The following is a 20,216-nucleotide window of genomic DNA, read 5'->3' as shown; positions in this document are numbered from 1 at the left end:
GCTTTGGTGTTTTGTTGACAACGACTAAGTAGTTGCTCTGCCACCGATCATGCCGTAATTAATTTTGTTATGTCTTATATTTGTGCAACTTGCTCTGACCTGTAAGTACTGTGGTCCATGTGGTTGCACGTGATGGCGATGCCTCTCATAATGTTGTTGAGGATGTTGCGGATCGTGCTGGTAGCACTCTTGCGGATATTGCTGCGACGGGACGGGCTTCAGAACGTGATTGGCTCGTTTCTCGGGAACAAATTGCTGACCTGTGCGTTCCATCGTATCGACGGCCAAACGCGGATCCTCTATTAGCGTGTTGGAAGCTTTGGTACTAAAAGTTGAAGGAAACTCGATCGGTTAAACGTACATTCGAGATAGATATTTTAACAAGAGACCGGAATATTTAACGTTACGTAAATTTCACCTTTCTACAAAGCGAAACGCGATATGCAAAATGGTAACCTTATGATTCTTTCGTTTCGCTTAATTTCTAAATGATGCATCATATTTTATACAATGTACAAAACACGAGTTATATATTTTATTCTCCCACGTGATGAAAATCCCTATATTCATCAATAAGATACACGTTGATGAATACGGTATATCGCGTAGACGCATGTATTCCTTTGGCACTCGATACACTTTTCATTAAAATTTCTCGCTCGCACGTTTCCGCATACGTTTGCGTATAATGCAAGGAAATGTAACGTGCTTACCAATGTACTTGCTGCAACGCAGGAGCTGTATTTCTGGCTGTGCAACATCTATCGGATCGTAGGAAACAAACGAATCCCATTATCAGTACCGAGAGCACGGTGAAACCCGCGACGGCTCCGATAACGAGTGGAATCTGAATCATAGGAAAGTTGGTGCGATTCGAGATGTTCAAGGTGCAGAACGTTGCCTACGTTCGCAACTACGGTTCTTTTTCTTTTTTTTTCTTTTTTTTTTTTGTTTTTTGTTTACCACGAAGCATCGAAAAGGAGTTGCATTAATCGCGAAGAAAGGATTTAAAGCGTGTACGTTAAAGCGAGCTTTCTTTCGTTCGACGAACGATCGAGGAACGGTCGGTCTTTGTTCTTCGATGGTTCGCGATTAAATGACAATTTATCGTACGTAATAAAGGGTTGGCTCGGCAAAAGCTCGAATTAATATGTGTCAGGCATTCGAGGATTAACAACGTACCGTGAATAATAATTACCTGGCCTGGTTCGTCGACCCTCAACATTAAAGCTCTGCGGTCGCTTCCACGATCATTCTCTACGATAACATGATATAGTCTTTGATCCTCCTTAACCGTACTGGTAAGTTCCAAAATCGCTACGTAACAGTCTTCGGACGCCAGTGGCTCTAAATCCAGAGCGCGATAACGAGATTCTAAAACCTCGCCTGTGGATACAGCGAATCGCATCAATGCTAAATCAAATTTTCAGAAGAGAAATCATAGAAATAAAGTTTACCGAGCAGTTTTGGCTAAACGATACACTCGCCGAGGAGTAACATACGTAATAACGTAAATACGATCGTACGTTGAAAATTTTAGCCAGCTCTGACTCGGTCGTAGGATATTTTAGATCGATTTGATAACAAGCTTCTCAACTCAAACGTAAGGGGCGGATTAAACAAATATTTTCGAGGAGAAACGGTTTTCAGGAAGTAAGAAACGATGGCTGGAACGAGAAGAAAGGTAGATACATACAATAGGTACATACGTAAAAAAAGAAACTAGGCAAACGAAAGATTCGAATTTTCTCGAGGGTAGATCGAAGTAGGAAGCTGTCTAACCGGCGTAGAGTCTGGTGCTGCCCCATTCCCATGCGACGAGACGAGGCTTCGGATTGGAACAGAGTCTGATCTCTAATCTTGCCGGGCTGCCTTCCGTCGCTGCTACGACGTACTTCTCCGTGATCGTTGGCTTCACCACCTACGGGACGATCGACGTAAAGTGCTTTTCAAATTGCCGATATTCGAATATCGAGATAGTAAATCAGACGGAAGGAGAACGAGTGCGTTCCTCGACTCGCGTCGACCGAATCGCGCTCGTTAAACACGTAGATATGCCGTACGACGTATAAACGCGATCGAGACGATTTACAAATTTTCTTGGCGTTTCTAAATTTACTCACGTAAACGTCCTCTTGTATCGACCTAGTTACCCCTTGTACCGTACAACCGATTCGTCGATCGCGAAACGTGTGCGATATCGTTTTCCCAGGAGTCTTTCACTTTCACGTTGGTATTCAGAGAGGCAACGAAAAAAGAAAGAAAAAAGAAAAGGCAAAAAAAAAAAACGAAACGTAAAAATAAAAACAGGAAAAAACAACGAGCGGAATTGAATGAAACATCGGTTTATATGTATAACGGCCCTGTTGAATTTTAGCGTTGCAACGCATCGATTGGATATTAAATGAAGCGGAAATCGAAGCTTTGCCTATGCACCGACCCGTATAAAGTTGACTGCGTGCGAACGTCCGATGAATTCGGTGATAAAAAGTATAAGCGTAACTCGCTAGTTTACTTCTCTTCCTTAATCCATCGTTCGAGTCTCGGGTATTATTCGCTAGGTGGATAATTGGAAAAAACTGCCGGACGTATCTTACGCGAAAGCTTTCGCTTCGATGCACGTCACGTCGATCGGTACCTTACGCGATATAGTAATTTTCTACTAGACCTTGAGAGTACACGCTTCGGTGAAATTAGAATCGATAGTCCCTCGGTGCACCGGGGCAACGTCAACGTGTACTTCCGCGTGCGTGTATATATATATATATATAACTTACCCTGGGTGCACCGACCACTTGCAAAGACACCGGGTCGCTTTTAACCTCCCTGACGTGTCCATTGATCTTGTTCGAGGCTAGACATATGTACTGGCCTTGTTGCTCGTAAGTCACGTTCGTGAGGATCAATCTTTGGCCGGTTCCACATTCCACTGGCATTCGATTGTCGGTAAAGATTTGGGCCCATCTAAATCCAGAAAATTGATACGTCGGACGCGTCAGTTTCATCCATCATCGATCGAATCTTCTTATCCGATCAGGAGCAAAGCTCGCGAACGGGCAAGCGTGACGAGCGATTTGAGAGCTAATTAACGTAAATCACACGTAGTCTCACCTGTATTCAGCCGGTGGCATCGCATCGGCGTGACACTCGAACGATGCACCCGAGTAAAGCAATGCCGTAGTCAACCATTCCGGGCCGACCGAGCTGATCGTAGGTGGATCTGCGTCCAAAGCGATCGATCCTTTGATATCTTATTCATGAGTGACAAAACGAGCGCCGTTCTCTCGAGCGTATGCGCGTTGCCACAGCAAACGGTCTACGGCCGTTTGCGTTTGATACCACCGAGAACGAATCGTGCTTTTAAAACATCTCCCCGAACGCAACGGACTCCATTAGTAGTTTCGTTTGGACGTTAGATAAGGGAGGACTATTAAGACGCGGTATATAAATACGAGGAAGGTAAAAATGTAAGAGAACCGCGAAAGAGATACGAAGTAAAAAGATGGTAGCGTAATTCAGGATGGAGCTGCTTCTCGTTTATAAAGCACAATAAGCTCTCTCCTTTATGTACCAAAATGGCGAACATTATTTACTTTCGAAGGTTATAGCGCGAACCACTCAAGAGCTTCCTCGAGGAAGATGCCGCGTTATCGTAAAGGGAACGAACGTAAGCGACGGTACGAGTGCGGTTGATTAAGTTTCGCCATTAATAACGTCTCGAGGAAGTACGATCGATGCCTAGTAGTTTCTCATTTTTCTTTCTACTTTTATTTATCCAGCTCTGTTTTTGTAGAAAACGAAATAAGAAAAGAATATCGAGAAAACGTGCTCACAGTTTACGGACACTTGTACCCTGACAGGGCTACTTTCACCCTCGGTGTTGGTCGCTTCGCAGATGTACTCGGCCGCGTGGTTCCTATAAACTGGCGAGAACAAAAGGGTCTCCCCGATGCTGGCGATATCGGTGACGCTAAGGCTCTTCGTACGCCTCCAAATTATCGAAGCCGGTGGATTTGCGTCGGCCAGGCACCTTATTTCCAATTTATCTCGTCCTTCTTCCAACTGTCCGTTCGGCACACCCACCAATCGTGTTTCCGGTGCGTCTGGGTAAACGACAAATTTCGTTAGTCCAAGTGTTTTCGTCTTCTTTCTTTTTTTTTTGGTCTCTCCTTTCAAATCATAAGAATGAGAACGAAAAGAATTATTTCGAGGCAAACCCAAATGGCACTGATACAGCGGGAAATCATCTTCTATTGACCGATGATACCCTCCGGGCGAGAATCGAAAAAGTTTCGCGACGACTCGATTAATTAATTAATTAAACATCGCGCGACCAGTACCGCATGGAGATATTTTTGCGAGCGACGAGGTAAAGGAGGATATTTGATATCGTGAACTCCGAAGTCGTACACGATCGGATCGTTATACCTACGTTGATCGATACGATAGTTAACAACGGGAAAAGTTATTACTTATATCGAATACGAGCTTCGTTCATACTTTGAATTTTCGATCGCGATACCTACTTTGATTCGATCTCTATCGAATTCCTCAAAGAAATCCAAAATAATTATTCTAATCTCCTTTCTCGTTTAAAGATAAATAAAAAGCATAGTTAACTATTCGATTATGCTCGTTGGTATCATGGATCGTGCGAGTGCAACGATGCATAAGGGACATGAATCTAAGAGGAGTATTCTTAACGATGAAATTGATAACAATGGTCTTTCTTAAATTAGTAAGAAAATTATTTGATAAAACAAGACGTTCCAAGGATATTCCCTTGACGACCTCCTACGGTGATGTTAATTAATGCGAAGATAGACGATCGAGCTTTGACGGCTTTCTTTCGTTTCCACTGTAGTCAACCTAGTATTTCAGAATTTAATAGAGATACAAAGCATCGCGTTCCCAATCGCTCTATTATTCGCAACGACAATTACAATTTCCGAGCGGTCAGGCAAACGCGTTAACGAAACTTGTGACCGACTTCTGGGAAACGTCACCGTCCTAGATACGCGCTCTGACGAGTTCGCGAGAGTCTCGGTCAAACCGGAAATGAAAGACGTCCGTTCCTTGCTTCCTCTAGGATCCTTATAGGTGTACGTCTGGGTACTTGTAGGTACGTCGTCGAGAGGCACGGAACGATTAATTAATTCTTTAAAAGTTTTCACAAATTTTCAAACAGATACAACGAGAGATCGAGGAGAAGATAAAAAATGAGAGATATAAAAATCGAATCACGATTTTCGTTTGGATGCGCATAGCTACCACGCAGCTGTTCATTTCACGTAACAATGATTTCGAAATACGCGCGAACGGACACCCGCTGACCCATTCACAATTTCTGCTGCATTCTCTCTCCCTCTCTCTTTCTCTATATTAACCTCCTTCCTCTTTTACCGTAGCCATAGTTCATAAACGTATCCTGCTACATCGGCTCTCCTGGCTTCGTTCGAATGCCTACGTATACGCGGGTCGCATTCGCGGTATGGTTCGTAACAAAAGCCGAGTTTTCCCTTCGACAAAAACTCATGGCTATTGTTACGGTTAAGATAGATCTTTTTTTCTTTGTGCTTTTCGATCCCGTATAATTATTTTTTATCATTTTTAAGACCGTTCGTCGATATTTTGCTTTTAACGAATTGAAGAGAAAGATATATATATATATATATTTAGAGAGAGGGGGGGGGGGAATCATAGAAATGTATGTTTGCATTACGAGAATGTGAAAAGGTGAAGGTAAAATAATCAGAATTGATTTGGTTACTTCCGACGTAAAGGTTAGTAGGGAAATTTATTTAAACGCGTTGCGTTGTTTCACAACGTTGTTTCGGTAACGAAGTATCGATCCATCGAAAAATCTTTTATTCAATCGCAGCTACCGTGAAAAATCTCGAAAATTAAAACGCTATTACCATACCGACCGATCGAAAGTTTACTCAAGAACGACTACGAAATACGAGCGAGTGGAAACTTGCTCAAGTTTTTCGCGTCAGGTGCGATCTCGAAAACTGCACTCGCGGCGTATATCGAGAGGTTTCATGCTGACCAGCAGCACGCGGAAGTAAGCCCTTAAAGCGATTTCCCAAAGTCAAAGACTCGCTAGACGAACTAAAATCTTTCTCGATCAAACGCGTAAATATTTCTTTTTCTTTCGAGGGACTGCAACGCATCCCGTTGTTTTTTTCGGTCCGTTACGTAAGAAAATCCATCGAATAAATTCTCGATTCGTCGGTATCGAAGACGTTATTGAAACGAAAAGAATAAATGAATAATCGATTCGTTTTCTTTAACTACGAGAAAACCGAATAAAATTTACCGCGATACTATCTACTACGGATTTGAACGTTGAATTTCAGTTCGATTTCAATGATCAGTCAAACGAATCGAACGATATTTATCAAGGCACGTGGAGTTTATAATACATCCTGATGAGATAAATGTCAAAGGAACATGGATATAATGAGAAAAATGAGAAAAATGGAGTAAGAGAAGAGGACTCGATCGAGAAACATCATATCGCTTTTTCTCTCTCGGTGCCAATGATCCGATCGGTAGAGCGAAGATTCGTTTTGCACGACTAATCGTAGTTCACGGTATTATCGCTCTTTCTCGATAGAAAACCGTCCATTTTCACGGTTCTTCGTTTCGCGTATATATGTATCGTAAGTTCGCTACGTATAGCTACGGTGTAAAGTCGTTTGAAGCATCGACAAAGAACGACTAGCCGGAATACGCGCGAATGAACACCCGCTGACCCATTCGAATCAGCTGCATCCTTTCCCTTCCTCTTCTCTCGCGTTTTTACCTTTTTTCTCCCTTTTTCTCCCTTTTCTCTCTCCCTCTAACTCTGACACTCGCTCGGTGAGCACCCGAAATGACGCTGTGGGTGACGAGAGACGCGACACACGCGCATACGGATACCTACACTCGTTGAATTCTCGATCGAAGTACCATCGGCACGGAATATATCTGTGCTTTGAGGCAAACTTTTCAATTTGCTCTGAAAAGTCCCGCTCGGCTAATGCTCGTAATCAATATACGCGTACGTAGCTTTTCTCCTCCTGTGCATATATATATATATATATCTATGTGTGTGTACGTATGCATATATATAGCACACAGGCATATATACACCTCACACGCACGCATTCCGACGTGAAATAGAGGCGCGAGTCATGCGTTAACTCGAATTTTCTCGTGTCCGGTCGTTGTCAAAACGTTGACTTTTTATATCTATGGTCACATGGAAAAATTTCAAACGACGGAATGCGATGCACTTGCGATCGAAAAACTGCGAGATCGACCCAAACGAATCGTCCGGCTTAATCCATTCGTTCCCATGCGAAGTAATCAGAGATCGCTTAGCTCTTTTTAAGAAAGAAAATGTCGATTCGCTCGACGGAGAATTTGGAACGGAGGTCATCTAAAACGAATTAATAGCGGCTCGATTGTTCGACTTCGCATTGGAATCGATTCCTGCCGATTAGTCGCCGAGAAAGAGAACAACGATTTCGATGACGCGGCTAAAATTCGCGTGTGCGCGCTTTGATGGGAAAAAAAGAAAGAGAAAAAAAAAGAGAGAAAAAAAAGAAAGGAGAGAAGATTTTTCTCGTTGCGCGTGGCAGCGATTCGAGTTCCATTATACATATGTATTATAATACCAAAGGCCAAGAAAGCATGACGCGCGTTGTCGTGCTGACGATGAGAACGAAGCTACTGCATACGTCACGTATTTTCTTCTTCCCTCTTTTTTCTTCATTATGCATTCTCTATGGCTGGCGTGGTCGTATAGAAAAGGAGGAAAAATTGAAAAGGGAGAGAAAGAGAGAGATAAAAAACGCGAGCTTAATCTCGCGCCGCTGACCACGGTGCACATTATTTCTAAGACTTCATCGCATTTAAAATAAACGCGGCCAAGCGCGTACGGATTACGAAATCTACGCGAAAAATGAATATTCCCGGTCTAGCCCGACTCGTATGTATAAACGAATTAATTAAAGTACGTCCTTGAGAATCGCATGTTTCGAAGAAATCCCATTGTACGCATCCCTACCTTGTATTCGTTCGTAATGAAATAATTTTCGTGAAAAAAGAAGAAAATATTTCGTCGGTCGAGGAAACCTCGCGCGTACAATCTTTTAGGTAAATCTCTATTGTTCCGTCGATACCTAGTTGACATTTTATGACCCCAATCAGAGAGTGCAATAAAGAGAAAGCAAATACTATCGAGGAACGATCGGTACCGACGTAAATTCGATCGTCTATATTTGCATTGACTGTACGCGTATATATCCAACGTATTCAAAGATTACGTGACACGATTATTCTTTCCGCGTAATATTTGGAAAAGAAATCGAGGAAAACCCTAGAGAAAAGAAAGAAGGACGTTTAATCCTACGATCTTTCGTTTTCTTTCGTTTAACAAGATTAACCCGTTTTCGCTTTATCCATTTACCAACGAACGGCGGCATTGTCCCCATATTCGTTCTTCCACGGCACACCCTGTTGACGTGATTTACGATTATGCTAAAATTTACATTCGTTCCACGGAGACGTAAAGCAACAGGGGTACGTTTTACGCTCGAGCGATCGTGAAATCTGACTGCTTTCCACCCTGGCTGACGTTAACGCATTTGGGGCTATTTCGAAGGTTACACGTAGATCAACGTTAATGCGAAGAGAATTGTTGGAGCACCTTATGCGCCGCGATTCGATATGCAAACAAGAACGAAAAGGCAACGATCTTGAGACCTTTATTTCAGATTAATCCGCGAAGAAGACAGATATACCTACGACGTAGATGCAGAGAAATGAGGTATACTCACATTTTACGTCGAATCTCACTTCGGTGCTGGAGGACATGGTGGGATTGGCATAAGCAGGATGAATGGCGACGCATCGGATCGGCGCTCCGTAACGTGACCGCTCCGCCAAAATCTCGCAAACACTGTAGGTCTCCCAAGTACGGGGATTATCTAGTTCCGTCGAGTTTACCTGAGGCCTCAGCGTCCTGATCTCCGTCTCGCCGACGTACCTACGCGCATTTTCACCGAAAATTTGCATTTCCAATGACGTTCTCTAACAACGTTGAGCGAGGGTACGATCCCACGATCGCGCGCTCCCTTTCTCTCTCTCTCTCTCTGCTTTCCTTCTCGCGTCGCAATTCCCGCTTCTTTCGGTGTACCTCGCCATGTCGGCTACGAGTAACCTCTCTCCGTTTATCCCTTCTTGGAAACTCTCTTGAGATCCGAAGTGTCTCCGACGGTAACAACCAGATAGAAGAGAGAAAGAGGGCACGGTTATGTATCTGTATATATATATATATGTATGTATGTATGTATGTATATTATTATCAGCTAGGTTTTTAATCTTTTAACGTACGTCAAAATCTAAATTGAATTTCAATTTCCTGTCTCTCCTTGTTTCTCTCTCTTCGTGTTAATTATATTAACGTATACACACATCCTGGACATTGCACGTATGCAGTCGTGTCAATTAAGCTAATTCCCAAAGTGAGAGGAGCTCGGCAAGACAGCTATCTCGTCTAGGAATCTAGTATTGAATTTGTAACAGGAATCGACGATCCTCGATTTAGTCAAACACCTTTGGGTTATTCAAAGAGATGTTATTTACCTCTATAAAAAAAATATCACGATCGGTCACCGCTTTTTCTTCTTCTTTTTTATCGTTCGTTCGAAATATACTTTAAAATCGTGTATTTTTGATAGAGCACTCGACGTTTCGCGCTCGTTCCGAAGCAACGAATAAATATCTTTGCCCGTTCACACGGATGCAGATGTAAGCCTTCTCTCCTACAGGAAGAGAGAACATGTACAAAGACTGGATGCATCTTCGAGCTCCTTAACTTTGTCCAGATACGATGCAGAATGGATCATGATTATTCATGAGAAGCGTGCACCGGCATCGAGAAGATTCTCGATTTTCCTCGTAGAATTTTCTCGAAGGGAAAACTAACAGCTCTCCGCGCGCGAGATAGAGAGATAGAGAGAGAGAGAGAGAGGGAGAGAAAAGAATCGATGGTAACGGTTTAATCGGATCGATGCATCGTGGTTAAAAAAAATATTATTTCGACGAGTTTATTGCGATTGGAAATAATTTAACGGGGCTGAGAAAAGTGAAGAAACGTATCGGCGCCAACGGTAATTAAAAACGATACAAGTACGTTCGAGCGAAATTAAAGTGACGTTTAATGACACGGAAGGTACGAAGAGAAGAGAAACGGATAAAGAACAGTAGCCAGAGAAAGAGAAAGAGAGAGGAGAAAGGGGGCGGAGAAAGGAAGACCGAGAGATCGATGGTAACGAATTAAGTAGTATGGAATCTACGTGCAACAATTACGAACCATTTAATTAGAGGCGGAGGATTCCCATACCGCGCTCTGCAAGTGAGCGTAGCGATCTCACCTGCTCGAGCTGTCACGTTGCTGCCAGGTAAAATAGGATGGTTGTCGTACTCTATCTGCGGTCGCCGAGGGCTGACTGGAACGAGAAAATTAGCGCGGATTAATTCGCCGTACGTGGCTGGATTCCTGTGGATAGTTATATGCGTACGTGAGCGAGCGAATGCGTGCGTGCGTACGCGCGTGCGAATGCACCATATCTGTTCTCCGCGCAGCATGCGGAATATCCGTTCGCCTATCGCTCTCAATCTCTCTTCTCTCTCTCCCGCTATCTACGCTCGTACCTACCGCTCGTTCACGTGGCACGGATATTGTACGTTGCCTCGTTATTATTACGTTATGTTTATCCACTCTGCTCTTGATCGTTCTCGCGTTAGAGAAAGGCAGAGAGGGAGAGGGAGAGAGAGAGAGAGAGAGAGAGAGAGAGAGAGAGAGAGAAGGAAAGAGAGAAAAATAACGCAAACGTTCGTTCCAAGTACGACGTTGTTTCGAATACATTTTCATTGAGACGGAATACGATTTTCTCAGACAGCTACGTTTCGTTGGCAAATTGCTTCGTAAGAATAGAAAACATCAACGGAATTATTTGCGAGATTATAATTACGTTTGTTAAATCGTTAATCCCAATCAACGTCGACCGACCGGAAAGAGAAGCAACGTAACGAGTTATTGTTTCATCGTGCGCGTTATAAAATGGATTGATATTTTTCGGAGGGAAATAATATCGTCGATAAAAGCAATCAACGAAAGTTTACATATTTATAACGATTTGTTTTTTCGAACGACGTAAAAATTAGCACGGATTTGATCGGTACTTCGACGATTAAATGAATATTTTCAACGTTTCGCTTATTTCGCTAATATCAGCTTGGATGAAAAGGCAGCGCGTTTGAAATTTCCTCGGGCATTTGGATGACCTTAAACTCGTCTAAATCCGCGCTCGATCTGACTGCAGCGGACTCTGATTTATGACTCTACGAACCGCGCGCGCTTCGTTGATCGTTTCTCGGTTCGAGTCGATCGTGCTTTTTCTCTCCTTCGAACTTTATTTTCGTATTTTTCTCTAACGGGAAACTTACCCCTGACGACCAGCCTAGCTTGTTCCGATGCTAAAGCGTCTTGCGTCGTGAAATCACTGGCAGTGACTTGGCATTGCCACAAACCGTCGTCGAATTCCAAGGTGGCCGACCTGACCCAGAGCGAGCAGTCTCCCATGTCCGGTGAGCCGACCCACTCGTACTTCTTCAGGTGCATTCCGATCGGCTGAGGGCATACGAGTATAAAACTTTAACGCTACGATTCTTGCGACACACGACGAATCGATTTTTTCACCAATGACGGCATTTCATTTCCCAAGATACCTGTTTACCTTATCTGGAAATATATTCTTCTTCGACAAACAATACTAGTACGACGAGTAAATACAATTCTCATCAATCGCTTTTTCTCGCGAACAATCCATCAATTTCACTGTTTCGATCGAGCCAACGTAGAACGTAGAAAAAAGAATAACCGAGGGAACGAGTGAAAGATAGAGAGAGGGCGAGAGAGAGAGAGAGAGAGAGAAAGATAAACGAATGAATTCATAAATTCAGCTTTTACTAAAGAGTTACATTCGGAAATCCGTGTGGGCTTCCGCACGAAAAACATCGCCACGGACTATACGCCATTGGTAAAGTCGAGCGAAAACCGCGTCGTACATTGTCGCGTTACTACCGTACGTTTACGTTATCAGGAATAATATATTTCGGAGAGAAGTGGTAACTGGTGCGCCGTCAGCATTTAACAAGGGAAGTATCTTCGTTGTAATCGACGAGAGGTAGCGTTCGTCGATCGTTAAGCGTAACCAGAATTCTCTGGGACATTCTCTCTCTCTCTCTCTCTCTCATCCCGTTGATAGCAACGCGTTTCCCTCAAAATGAATCGTTGGTTCTACCCCTTCTCTATCTCTCTCTCTCCTCCGCTAACCCTCTGCCTCTTCTTTCTCGCAGATTAATTCGCTTCGAAGTAGGAAAGTGCGGCCTTAGCAAGTTTCGTAGTCATAATGTGGCCGTAATTCAAAGATCGATTTTGCCGGGTCCCTATATAATCGGACTCGTCGCTTCCTCTCCACCTATGCTCGACGAGTTATCGAGGGGATATACGTATAAGCCGCTCGCGTTTACGTCCTCGTCGCGACCGTGTCACGTCGGATAGAACCCCTCTAAATTCGACAACTTTTTGCGGGTAAACTTTTTGCGAAACGAGAGATCGATGAGCGAGTCGTTCTCGATATCGAGATGATGGCTTTAAAACACGTTCGTCCCGCGATGAAACTCCTCGGAGACGTTGTGTTTCGAATACGTTTCGCTTTAAACTTTAAGTAGGAAATTTCAATAGATTTTTAACGCCTGATATTTTCTCTTCTCTACGATATTTATCCGAGATATAATAAAGATTTTTGTCAAGATTCGTCGTACGAGTATAGCACTTTGAAATCGATTAAACGAAGAGAAAAGGATTGGCAGAATGTTGGGAGTAAAAAGCTCGGTTATTGTCGGATTCCATCATGTAGCTATATTGGTACGACGACGACGACGACGACGACGACGACGACGACGACGACGACGTGGAGTTCCCTACGGAGCGTACGGTTTATCACTCGGCGGCAGACACAATAATACAATGGGAAATCCTCGCGATGATTATTTGCGCGCGGATGAAGAAGGGGCACCGGCGTGCTCTCAGGACGAGAATAATGAGTCGCTTTCGAGTTGATGCTCGACGGTTCGAACGGGATCATCTACTCGCTAAGGTTATATATGTTTACATTAGCATTTTTATACTCGCTATATGAAAAGGTACGATACGGCATCATCGACATCGAGAGCAAAGCGCTCTCTAACAAAAGCACGAAACGCGAGTTACTCGAGTGTTTGTTCGAGCCAACTCCTTCGTACGCGTAGTTGTTTCCCTTCATCGAATTCGTCGTAACGTTTCGGACGACTATCACCGATCCATAAGAGAATTCGCTTAACACGTACGCGTACAACGAACGCTTCGCCGAGAGTTGACAATAGAGAAATCGGCATAGCGTCCGTAAGAGGTACGCCCGGTGCATCGCAAATGTTACCATCCCTTCTCTCTCTCTCTCTCTCTCTCTCTCTTCCTCTTTCTCTTTCGCCTAGCTTGACGTAGATGAGGAAGTCGAGAGCAGGGAAGTCACAGTCATTCATTTAAAGGATTAAAATCCGGGCACGCTTTTACGTGAGACGAAGCGAGAGATAAAGAGAGAAATAGAGAGGGAGAGAGAGAGAGGAGGGAGGGAAGGAAAGGGCAAGTACGATCGTTCACTTACTTAACAGGAAGGGCCCTTATTCTCTTTCTTACTCGTACTCGTCGCTTTTCGTGGCGCTTTCTCTATCCTCTCGCTTCCTTCGACTTCCTCTATTTCTCTCTGTCTCTCTCTGTCTCTCTCTCTCTCTCTCTCTCTCTCCCTCTCTTTCGCTCTCGCTCGCTCGTTCCTCTTCGTTCTCCAGAGAGGCCACGACCAGCAATCAGCGTAATGCACCCGCAGACACACCCCACTGGTTTTCCCACCACTACATGCGCCTTCTCTACACAATCGCATAGCACGCATCCACACACATCGACGAGATGGAGCAAGTTAGAAAGTGAGACAGAGAGAGAGAAAGCTCGCTATGGCGGAACACGGAAAACGACTGGAGGAGCAAACGTCCAGGATGCATGCTTCTCCCTCCCTCTCTCTCTCTCTCTCTCTCTCTCTCCGGGCCTTTAACCCTGATAACGCGAAACCAAGTAATGCAAACGCAGTAGCAATCTCTTGGAGAGCCAACGAAATAGATCGCACGACTTAGATCGATAGTTCGAACTTTGTCTCGCACCCTTTTCCTCTCCCACCTCTCGCCATCTCTCTTTTTCTTCAATCGAGAACCAAATGGAGTACCTTCGGCAAGTTCGCGAACCGCGTCGAATCGTAAAGTTTTAAATTCCCGGCGCTATCTTCTCGCTACGTTCTCGTAGTGAAATTCTAGTTCGATAAGATTCGAGGTTGCTCGACTGGAGTAGCGACTCTCGCAGTGAAAATCTTTTGAGAGTATAATTATTCTAATGGCTTGGTCGATCTCGGAGAAACGGCAAGGTTCAGGGAGCTTTGAAATTATAAAAAATTAGTACGGAGACGTATACGTAGACACGTAGGAGAATAACGGAAGGTAACTAATCGGAACGGAGACGGTAAAAGACAGAGGGCATAGTTCTTTTTACGAGCAACCTTCATGGGTGAAAGACGAAGCACGCGAACGTAGCAAAGTGGAAGGAATGCTTTTTCGTAATCCATTGAGAACGACCCCACACACGTCCGTCTTCCTAAAGTTATTCGCTCTGCTCTCCGAGAGCTTTTCCGAGAGAGCTTCTTTGAGAGAGCTCGCTCTGTTCTTTCGTAAAGTGCTCGTGGTGTTCGTTACGTGTTTCTTCGCGAAAAAAGAAAAACGAAAAAAAAAAAAAAAAACAACAGAGAAGAAAATCTTGGATCGGTACATTACGCGAATAAGATAAAAGATATTCTATGCGATTTATATGCGAGCGGCGTTTGAAAAAGATTACAAGTTGCGCGAAATTTTTGTTCGCGTACCTACGTAGAATCGTTTATTTGGACCCTTGCCCGAATCTGTAATTTTAAGAAGAAAAGGTACATAACTTTTGGACGACGGAGATTTAAGTAGAAACGTTTTTCGATCGAAACTGTCCCACGCTCTCTTTCCCTCTTCTCGTCGCTAAGATCGATTCCGCCCGACCTTACGTCGATACGACGCGATGAAATTGCAAGGCCGCTAATGCCAAGAGACATAAAGGAGTCGGACTCGATAAGAGAAATCCCTGTTCCACGGAGACGTTCTTTCAGAGCCTCGTCGAAACGTTAAAACTTCTACTTGGCATTCTAGTTTTGAAGATCTCTCCAAGTCCGCCTACAAGATGAAAGCACGTGGACCGAATATAAAGCGTAAAGATTACGCTTTGAATCTCCTCTCGAATTACGGACGAAATAAAGGCACGTCGATTCGTGCTCGTCTCATTCGTTTGAGAAACCTCGGATCTCTCGTTAGAGAATATCTAGCAAATTGATCAAATTTAATACGTTACCCAGATCCACCTTTCCTAAATTTTTTAGAATCGTCTCGTTAATTATTTGGATCTTTTATAAATATTTGCTATTGTCGAGGAAAGAGGAACAAAAAAGAAAAGAAAAGAAAAAAAAAAAACAAGAAAAAAGAGAAATAGAGAGAAAGAGACATCGGTAAGGGAAGGAGAAGGTATGCTCGGCCGAAGAAATAACGAGAGATCGTGAGGAGCATAAATCTTGAGGCTTTCGGAGTCGATCTCGTTTCAGAATCATCCACTGCGAAAAGCCTTCTCGTCTGGATGCCCGAGATGGTAATACGATATTGCCCTTTCTCTTCCATCCTATCGAGTCTCGAGAGCGGAACGCACTACCCAATGATATTTGCATTGTTGTACTCACCGATAGAAGACGGATTCGTTGAAAATTTTCGCGAATAGTAAAATTTGCGAGTACGAGCGGGCGATCGAGTAAGAGGGATATGAATCGAATTAAATCTATGGACGTTTTAACGAAAGAGATAACTTTTGTTTAACTTTGTCTCTAACGTCGCATCGAATTTATCCGGATATCTACGTTTTACGAAAATCGAATTAGATTTCGTTCAAATCGTAGACAAATTTTTAAGAAACGGACGTCGAAAAGTCCGAATTTTATCTCGCTTGTTTTCTTTAGAAGTTCGATCAAACGCAAAGTTTGTTCTAAGGACTACGGATCGCATTTCCTTTACGTCTACCTCTGCAAATCGCCCTTTTGTATACCAAAGGTGAAATCCAAAGTTCGAACAAAAGCAAATTTCTTTAGTTCGGTCGATCGATCGATCGATCGAAGTCTCAAGTTTTACGATCGATTTTCTCCAACGATTATTCTTTTAAATATCGATAAAGTCATACGCACGCGTGTAATACGAAAGAAATTTTGTTGAAATCAACGTCTCTAATAATCGTTCGATAAGAATTGCTCGTTCCAATGGAAATAATTCAGCGGACAATCTCGATATCTTCCCTTCTTTATTTTCTTTGGTCTCAACGGTACGGAAAAATTTATGCGAGTTTCCGTGCGGTCGACACGCGGAAACGCCCACCTTCTACAAGATATAAAGGTCGAACGGACGTTGGGCAAAGTTTACGAACCGTAAAAATCGTATACCTGACGACGCTTCGTTCTTTTTATCGCCTTCATAATTAATTTCCCTTTCGGATCGCGCGCGAAACGATGTTTGCGACGTTTGTCGTTGTTACGGTGAAAAAACCTACGTCCCTGTTTCTTTTCTTCTTTTTCTTTATCTTTCTTTCTTTCTTTTTTTTTCACAGTACCTACTTCGCTCGGACGCGTTAAACGTCGAAGACGCGTTCCGTCTCGAGCGACTCGTGACGCGTCGAGTGTCAAACAGCGTCTGTCGCTGATGTACTTTGCAGATTCAAAGCGAAGCGAACAGGAGGGAAAAGCGAAGGAGAGGAAAGGGAAGAGGAAGGGGGGAGGGGTTAAGAAAAAATAAGGAGAAGCTGAAAAATGATTCGGCCATATACTCAGCGGTACATAAATCTTAATGAAAAATCTGTCTTGTTGAATATCGAGCGGTACGGGCGGCCTGCCGAAGACGCGAACCGATAATGGAGATGGATCTGCGGATGAGAGAGCGAGAGCGAGTGCGAGAGGGAGAGAGAAATGAAGAGAGAAAAATAATTCCGTGCTACCCTTGTGCACCAAAGTACGTTTCGCTGCTTCCAAGTCATATTTCGTTGTGGCAAGAGACGCTCCGTTGGCTGCCATTGGTTCCGTCGTGTCACGAACGGAGGATATTTACAATTTATGCGCGAGAAGGACTCGAGAGAAAGAGAGAGAAATATATACGGATATATAGTCAAACCGCTCGGGAAAACCGCAACGGTATATCCGCGTTGACATTTTCTCTAATCCAGATGTCATTAAAGCGGATTACTAGGGAGAATTAATATGCAAATTAATGCACGCAACGGCTTCGCTTTCTCTCTTTCTCTCTCTCTCCGTACTGTTTCATCCTTTGCGCCCGTCAACGCATACGCGCATGTACAGGCAGAGAGGCTGAAACGCGTATAGGGAAAGAGTCGGCGAGTGAGTCACCGACGACGAGCATTAGGCCACTCGAAAATCCTATTTACCTAACGTCGGCTCTCCCACCTTTCAAAGAAGTAGTCTCTCGTACCGTGGTCATAGTACGACGAGTACATTGCGGAAAGATTAAACGATAAATTTCGAAAGCACCGAGAGAGAGAGTCGGTACAAGAGTACCGACGTAAGAACGCAGAACTTATCCGGCGATCGTTGCCACTTATCCACTCGCTTCCTCTTAGAGACGACCCCGTAAACCCTCATCTTTTGTTTGCTCCTCCTCGATGCCGTATCGCGAAAACGGCCGACCCTACTCTCCTTTTTGTTTCTACTCGCGGTTTCGTTACGAAAAACCGAGTAGGGTACGCGAGTGTTTACGCGTACCCCACGAATCTTTCTCTCTCTCTCTCTCTCTCTCTCTCTCTCCTCGTGAGAATTTTTTATTGAAAATCTTTTGTCAAAGGTTAAATCGAGCAAGGGGATAGAAAAACGACGTCTTGGAAGTGGATATCCGTTATATACGTATGCAAATGCCTCGAGGAAACGCGCAGACGTATAAGAAAAAATATAGAAAAATAATGACCTACGATTTGGATCTGCGCTCGAGTTAATGCTTGAGCTACGAGAAAAATATCACGAGCGCGAGTACCTCGTAGAAGGGTACTGCATTAAACTTGTCTCGCGTACGGTCAAAAGATTTCTTCGCGTCCGTAAACTCCGCTGCCCCGTTCAACGTTCAAAGCAACCAACCCTTAGCAGACTGCTGTTGCGACCTTTTTTCTTCCTTCCTTCCTCCCTCCTTTTCTACACTCGTAGATGTTTCTTCATAGAGCTCGGCTTTTTACTCCTGGCTGGCAAGTTTTTTCAGCCGAGGCGTCGTAACGACTTCAATTTAGTGCTACGTTTTCAGCGTACTCGCCTCCGTTACTCGTATCTCTTCCTTTTCCTCTACGTTCGTCATCTTTGGATCCTTCCTTCCTTCCTTCCTTCCTTCCTTCTTCCTCTTCGCGCGCGACTTTATACTTTGCATAAACGTCGCGAGCTCGTGTCAAAGTTGCAAATCTTTTCAAAAGAAAGTAAGAAATCCACGGATGTAAAGTTAACGGTAGAAGCGTAGAATAAAACGGGAAAGAAATCACCGGTGTAAAGAGCTAAACGAAAGGATTGATCCTAACGTTGAAGGTCCTTCTGTTAAATACACCCTCGACAAAGTTATTCTCATTGTCGGTAAAACATTATTCGTTGGGTATAACGTACTTAGGAAAAAGTTTTCAGTGAGCGCAGTTTCTTTGACTTTCGGTTTAAATCCCTGAGGATTTATGCGAAATAACCAACGGTCGTCCAACGTTAATAGCTTCTTGCTTAAAGCTTCGTGGAATAAGTTTCCAATTCACAGCTTGCATACAAATTTCGCGGTGATCACGCGCGCGCGCGCGTTGCGAGTAAAGAAAAATTCTTATTCGCAAGTCGGAGTCGTCGGTCTTCTTATTCGCGTTTCACGGGATCGAAAGAAGGAAAAAGATGAGGAAACTAAATTAAAGCGATTCCCCGTACGATATAACGACGTACGTACTCTTTTCGCGTTTTTTTTAACAATAACACAAAAAATGTATGCGGCCAGCTAGATGATAGAGTACGGAGAAAATTTTTCGAGAATTCCGTTCGGAAGAGAAAAGAAAAAAGAGGATGGAGGACCTTTTACTTATTGTTAGGATCTCATCTCGCTGGGAACAAAGGAGTCGTATCGTTAAGACATTTATCGTGATCTTTTCGAGTAGGACGAGCAAGAAGAGAGGAGGAGGGGGAGAAAGAGAGAGAGAGAGAGAGAGAGAAAATTGAATCGGTCACCTCGTGAGAACGACGAGACGATTTACGACGTTTTCCAGTTACTCCGACGAGTCCAAGTTTCTTTCTGGTAGCCCGACGTGTACGTCGTAAGACGGTCCGAATTGTGGCGCGTTCCTTTCAACGTTTCAACGACGAGTCTGCGGAGACCGTCGTGAGTGTGCCGGTCGAGAACTTAATTACGGAGAAAAGACGATTATGGATGAGTAGAGGAGAAAGGTGGGGACAAGCGGAAAACGGAAGGTAGTCAAAAGAGGGATGGAGGCGAGGGAAGTCGACCCTCCTCTCTTGCTTCTTTTTCTTTTCTTTCCTTATACCACCGGATCGCGCAAGCGAGCTCGTCCCGAGAATAAAAAGTTTCCGCGGGATTAATGGTAACGACGATAATGAAGCCGAGTGTCAGCGACAAGCGGTAAATCTTTTGCCGGACAATGATCGCGAGACGAACGACGCTCCGTTAAAGCTCCATCTTTTCCTCTTTTTCTTTTTTTATCTCCTTGCCGAGTCTCGCAACGTTCGATCTTTCTGCGAATCATCGGATACGTTAAAAAACATCGGACGAAATAGATTTATCCATTAAATACATGTCAACCATATTTCCAGTTATCAAATTAACGCGAATGGACTGCGTTACGGTTCGCATAAATTACATTTCGTTGAATTATATTCCCGATTACATTCGGTGATACTAACGTTTATTAAATAGAAATGAAAGTTTATTGACATTTTCAACGA

At 43.7% G+C, this 20,216-nt stretch overlaps 1 protein-coding gene across 1 annotated transcript in view; it reads right to left on the bottom strand.

The window, feature by feature from the left end:
* Positions 1 to 1,237: 1,237 nt before the first annotated feature.
* Positions 1,238 to 20,216, bottom strand: part of LOC127071221 (hemicentin-2) — a 79,137-nt gene continuing 60,158 nt past the window's right edge. The window contains exons 3-10 of the mRNA XM_051010258.1: positions 11,506 to 11,689; positions 10,370 to 10,505; positions 8,832 to 9,040; positions 3,834 to 4,103; positions 3,112 to 3,220; positions 2,778 to 2,964; positions 1,710 to 1,921; positions 1,238 to 1,386 (exon numbers count right to left, since the gene is read on the bottom strand). Coding sequence (XP_050866215.1) covers positions 1,778 to 1,921; positions 2,778 to 2,964; positions 3,112 to 3,220; positions 3,834 to 4,103; positions 8,832 to 9,040; positions 10,370 to 10,505; positions 11,506 to 11,689 — 1,239 coding nt within the window. The 3' untranslated portion in view covers positions 1,238 to 1,386; positions 1,710 to 1,777. The remainder of the gene's footprint in view (positions 1,387 to 1,709; positions 1,922 to 2,777; positions 2,965 to 3,111; positions 3,221 to 3,833; positions 4,104 to 8,831; positions 9,041 to 10,369; positions 10,506 to 11,505; positions 11,690 to 20,216) is intronic.

Source organism: Vespula vulgaris, chromosome 21 (genome assembly GCF_905475345.1).
Source record: "Vespula vulgaris chromosome 21, iyVesVulg1.1, whole genome shotgun sequence".
Lineage (NCBI taxonomy): Eukaryota > Metazoa > Arthropoda > Insecta > Hymenoptera > Vespidae > Vespula > Vespula vulgaris.
The sequence above is the reverse complement of the archived record's forward strand: the minus strand, read 5'-3'. Positions and strand labels throughout refer to the sequence as shown.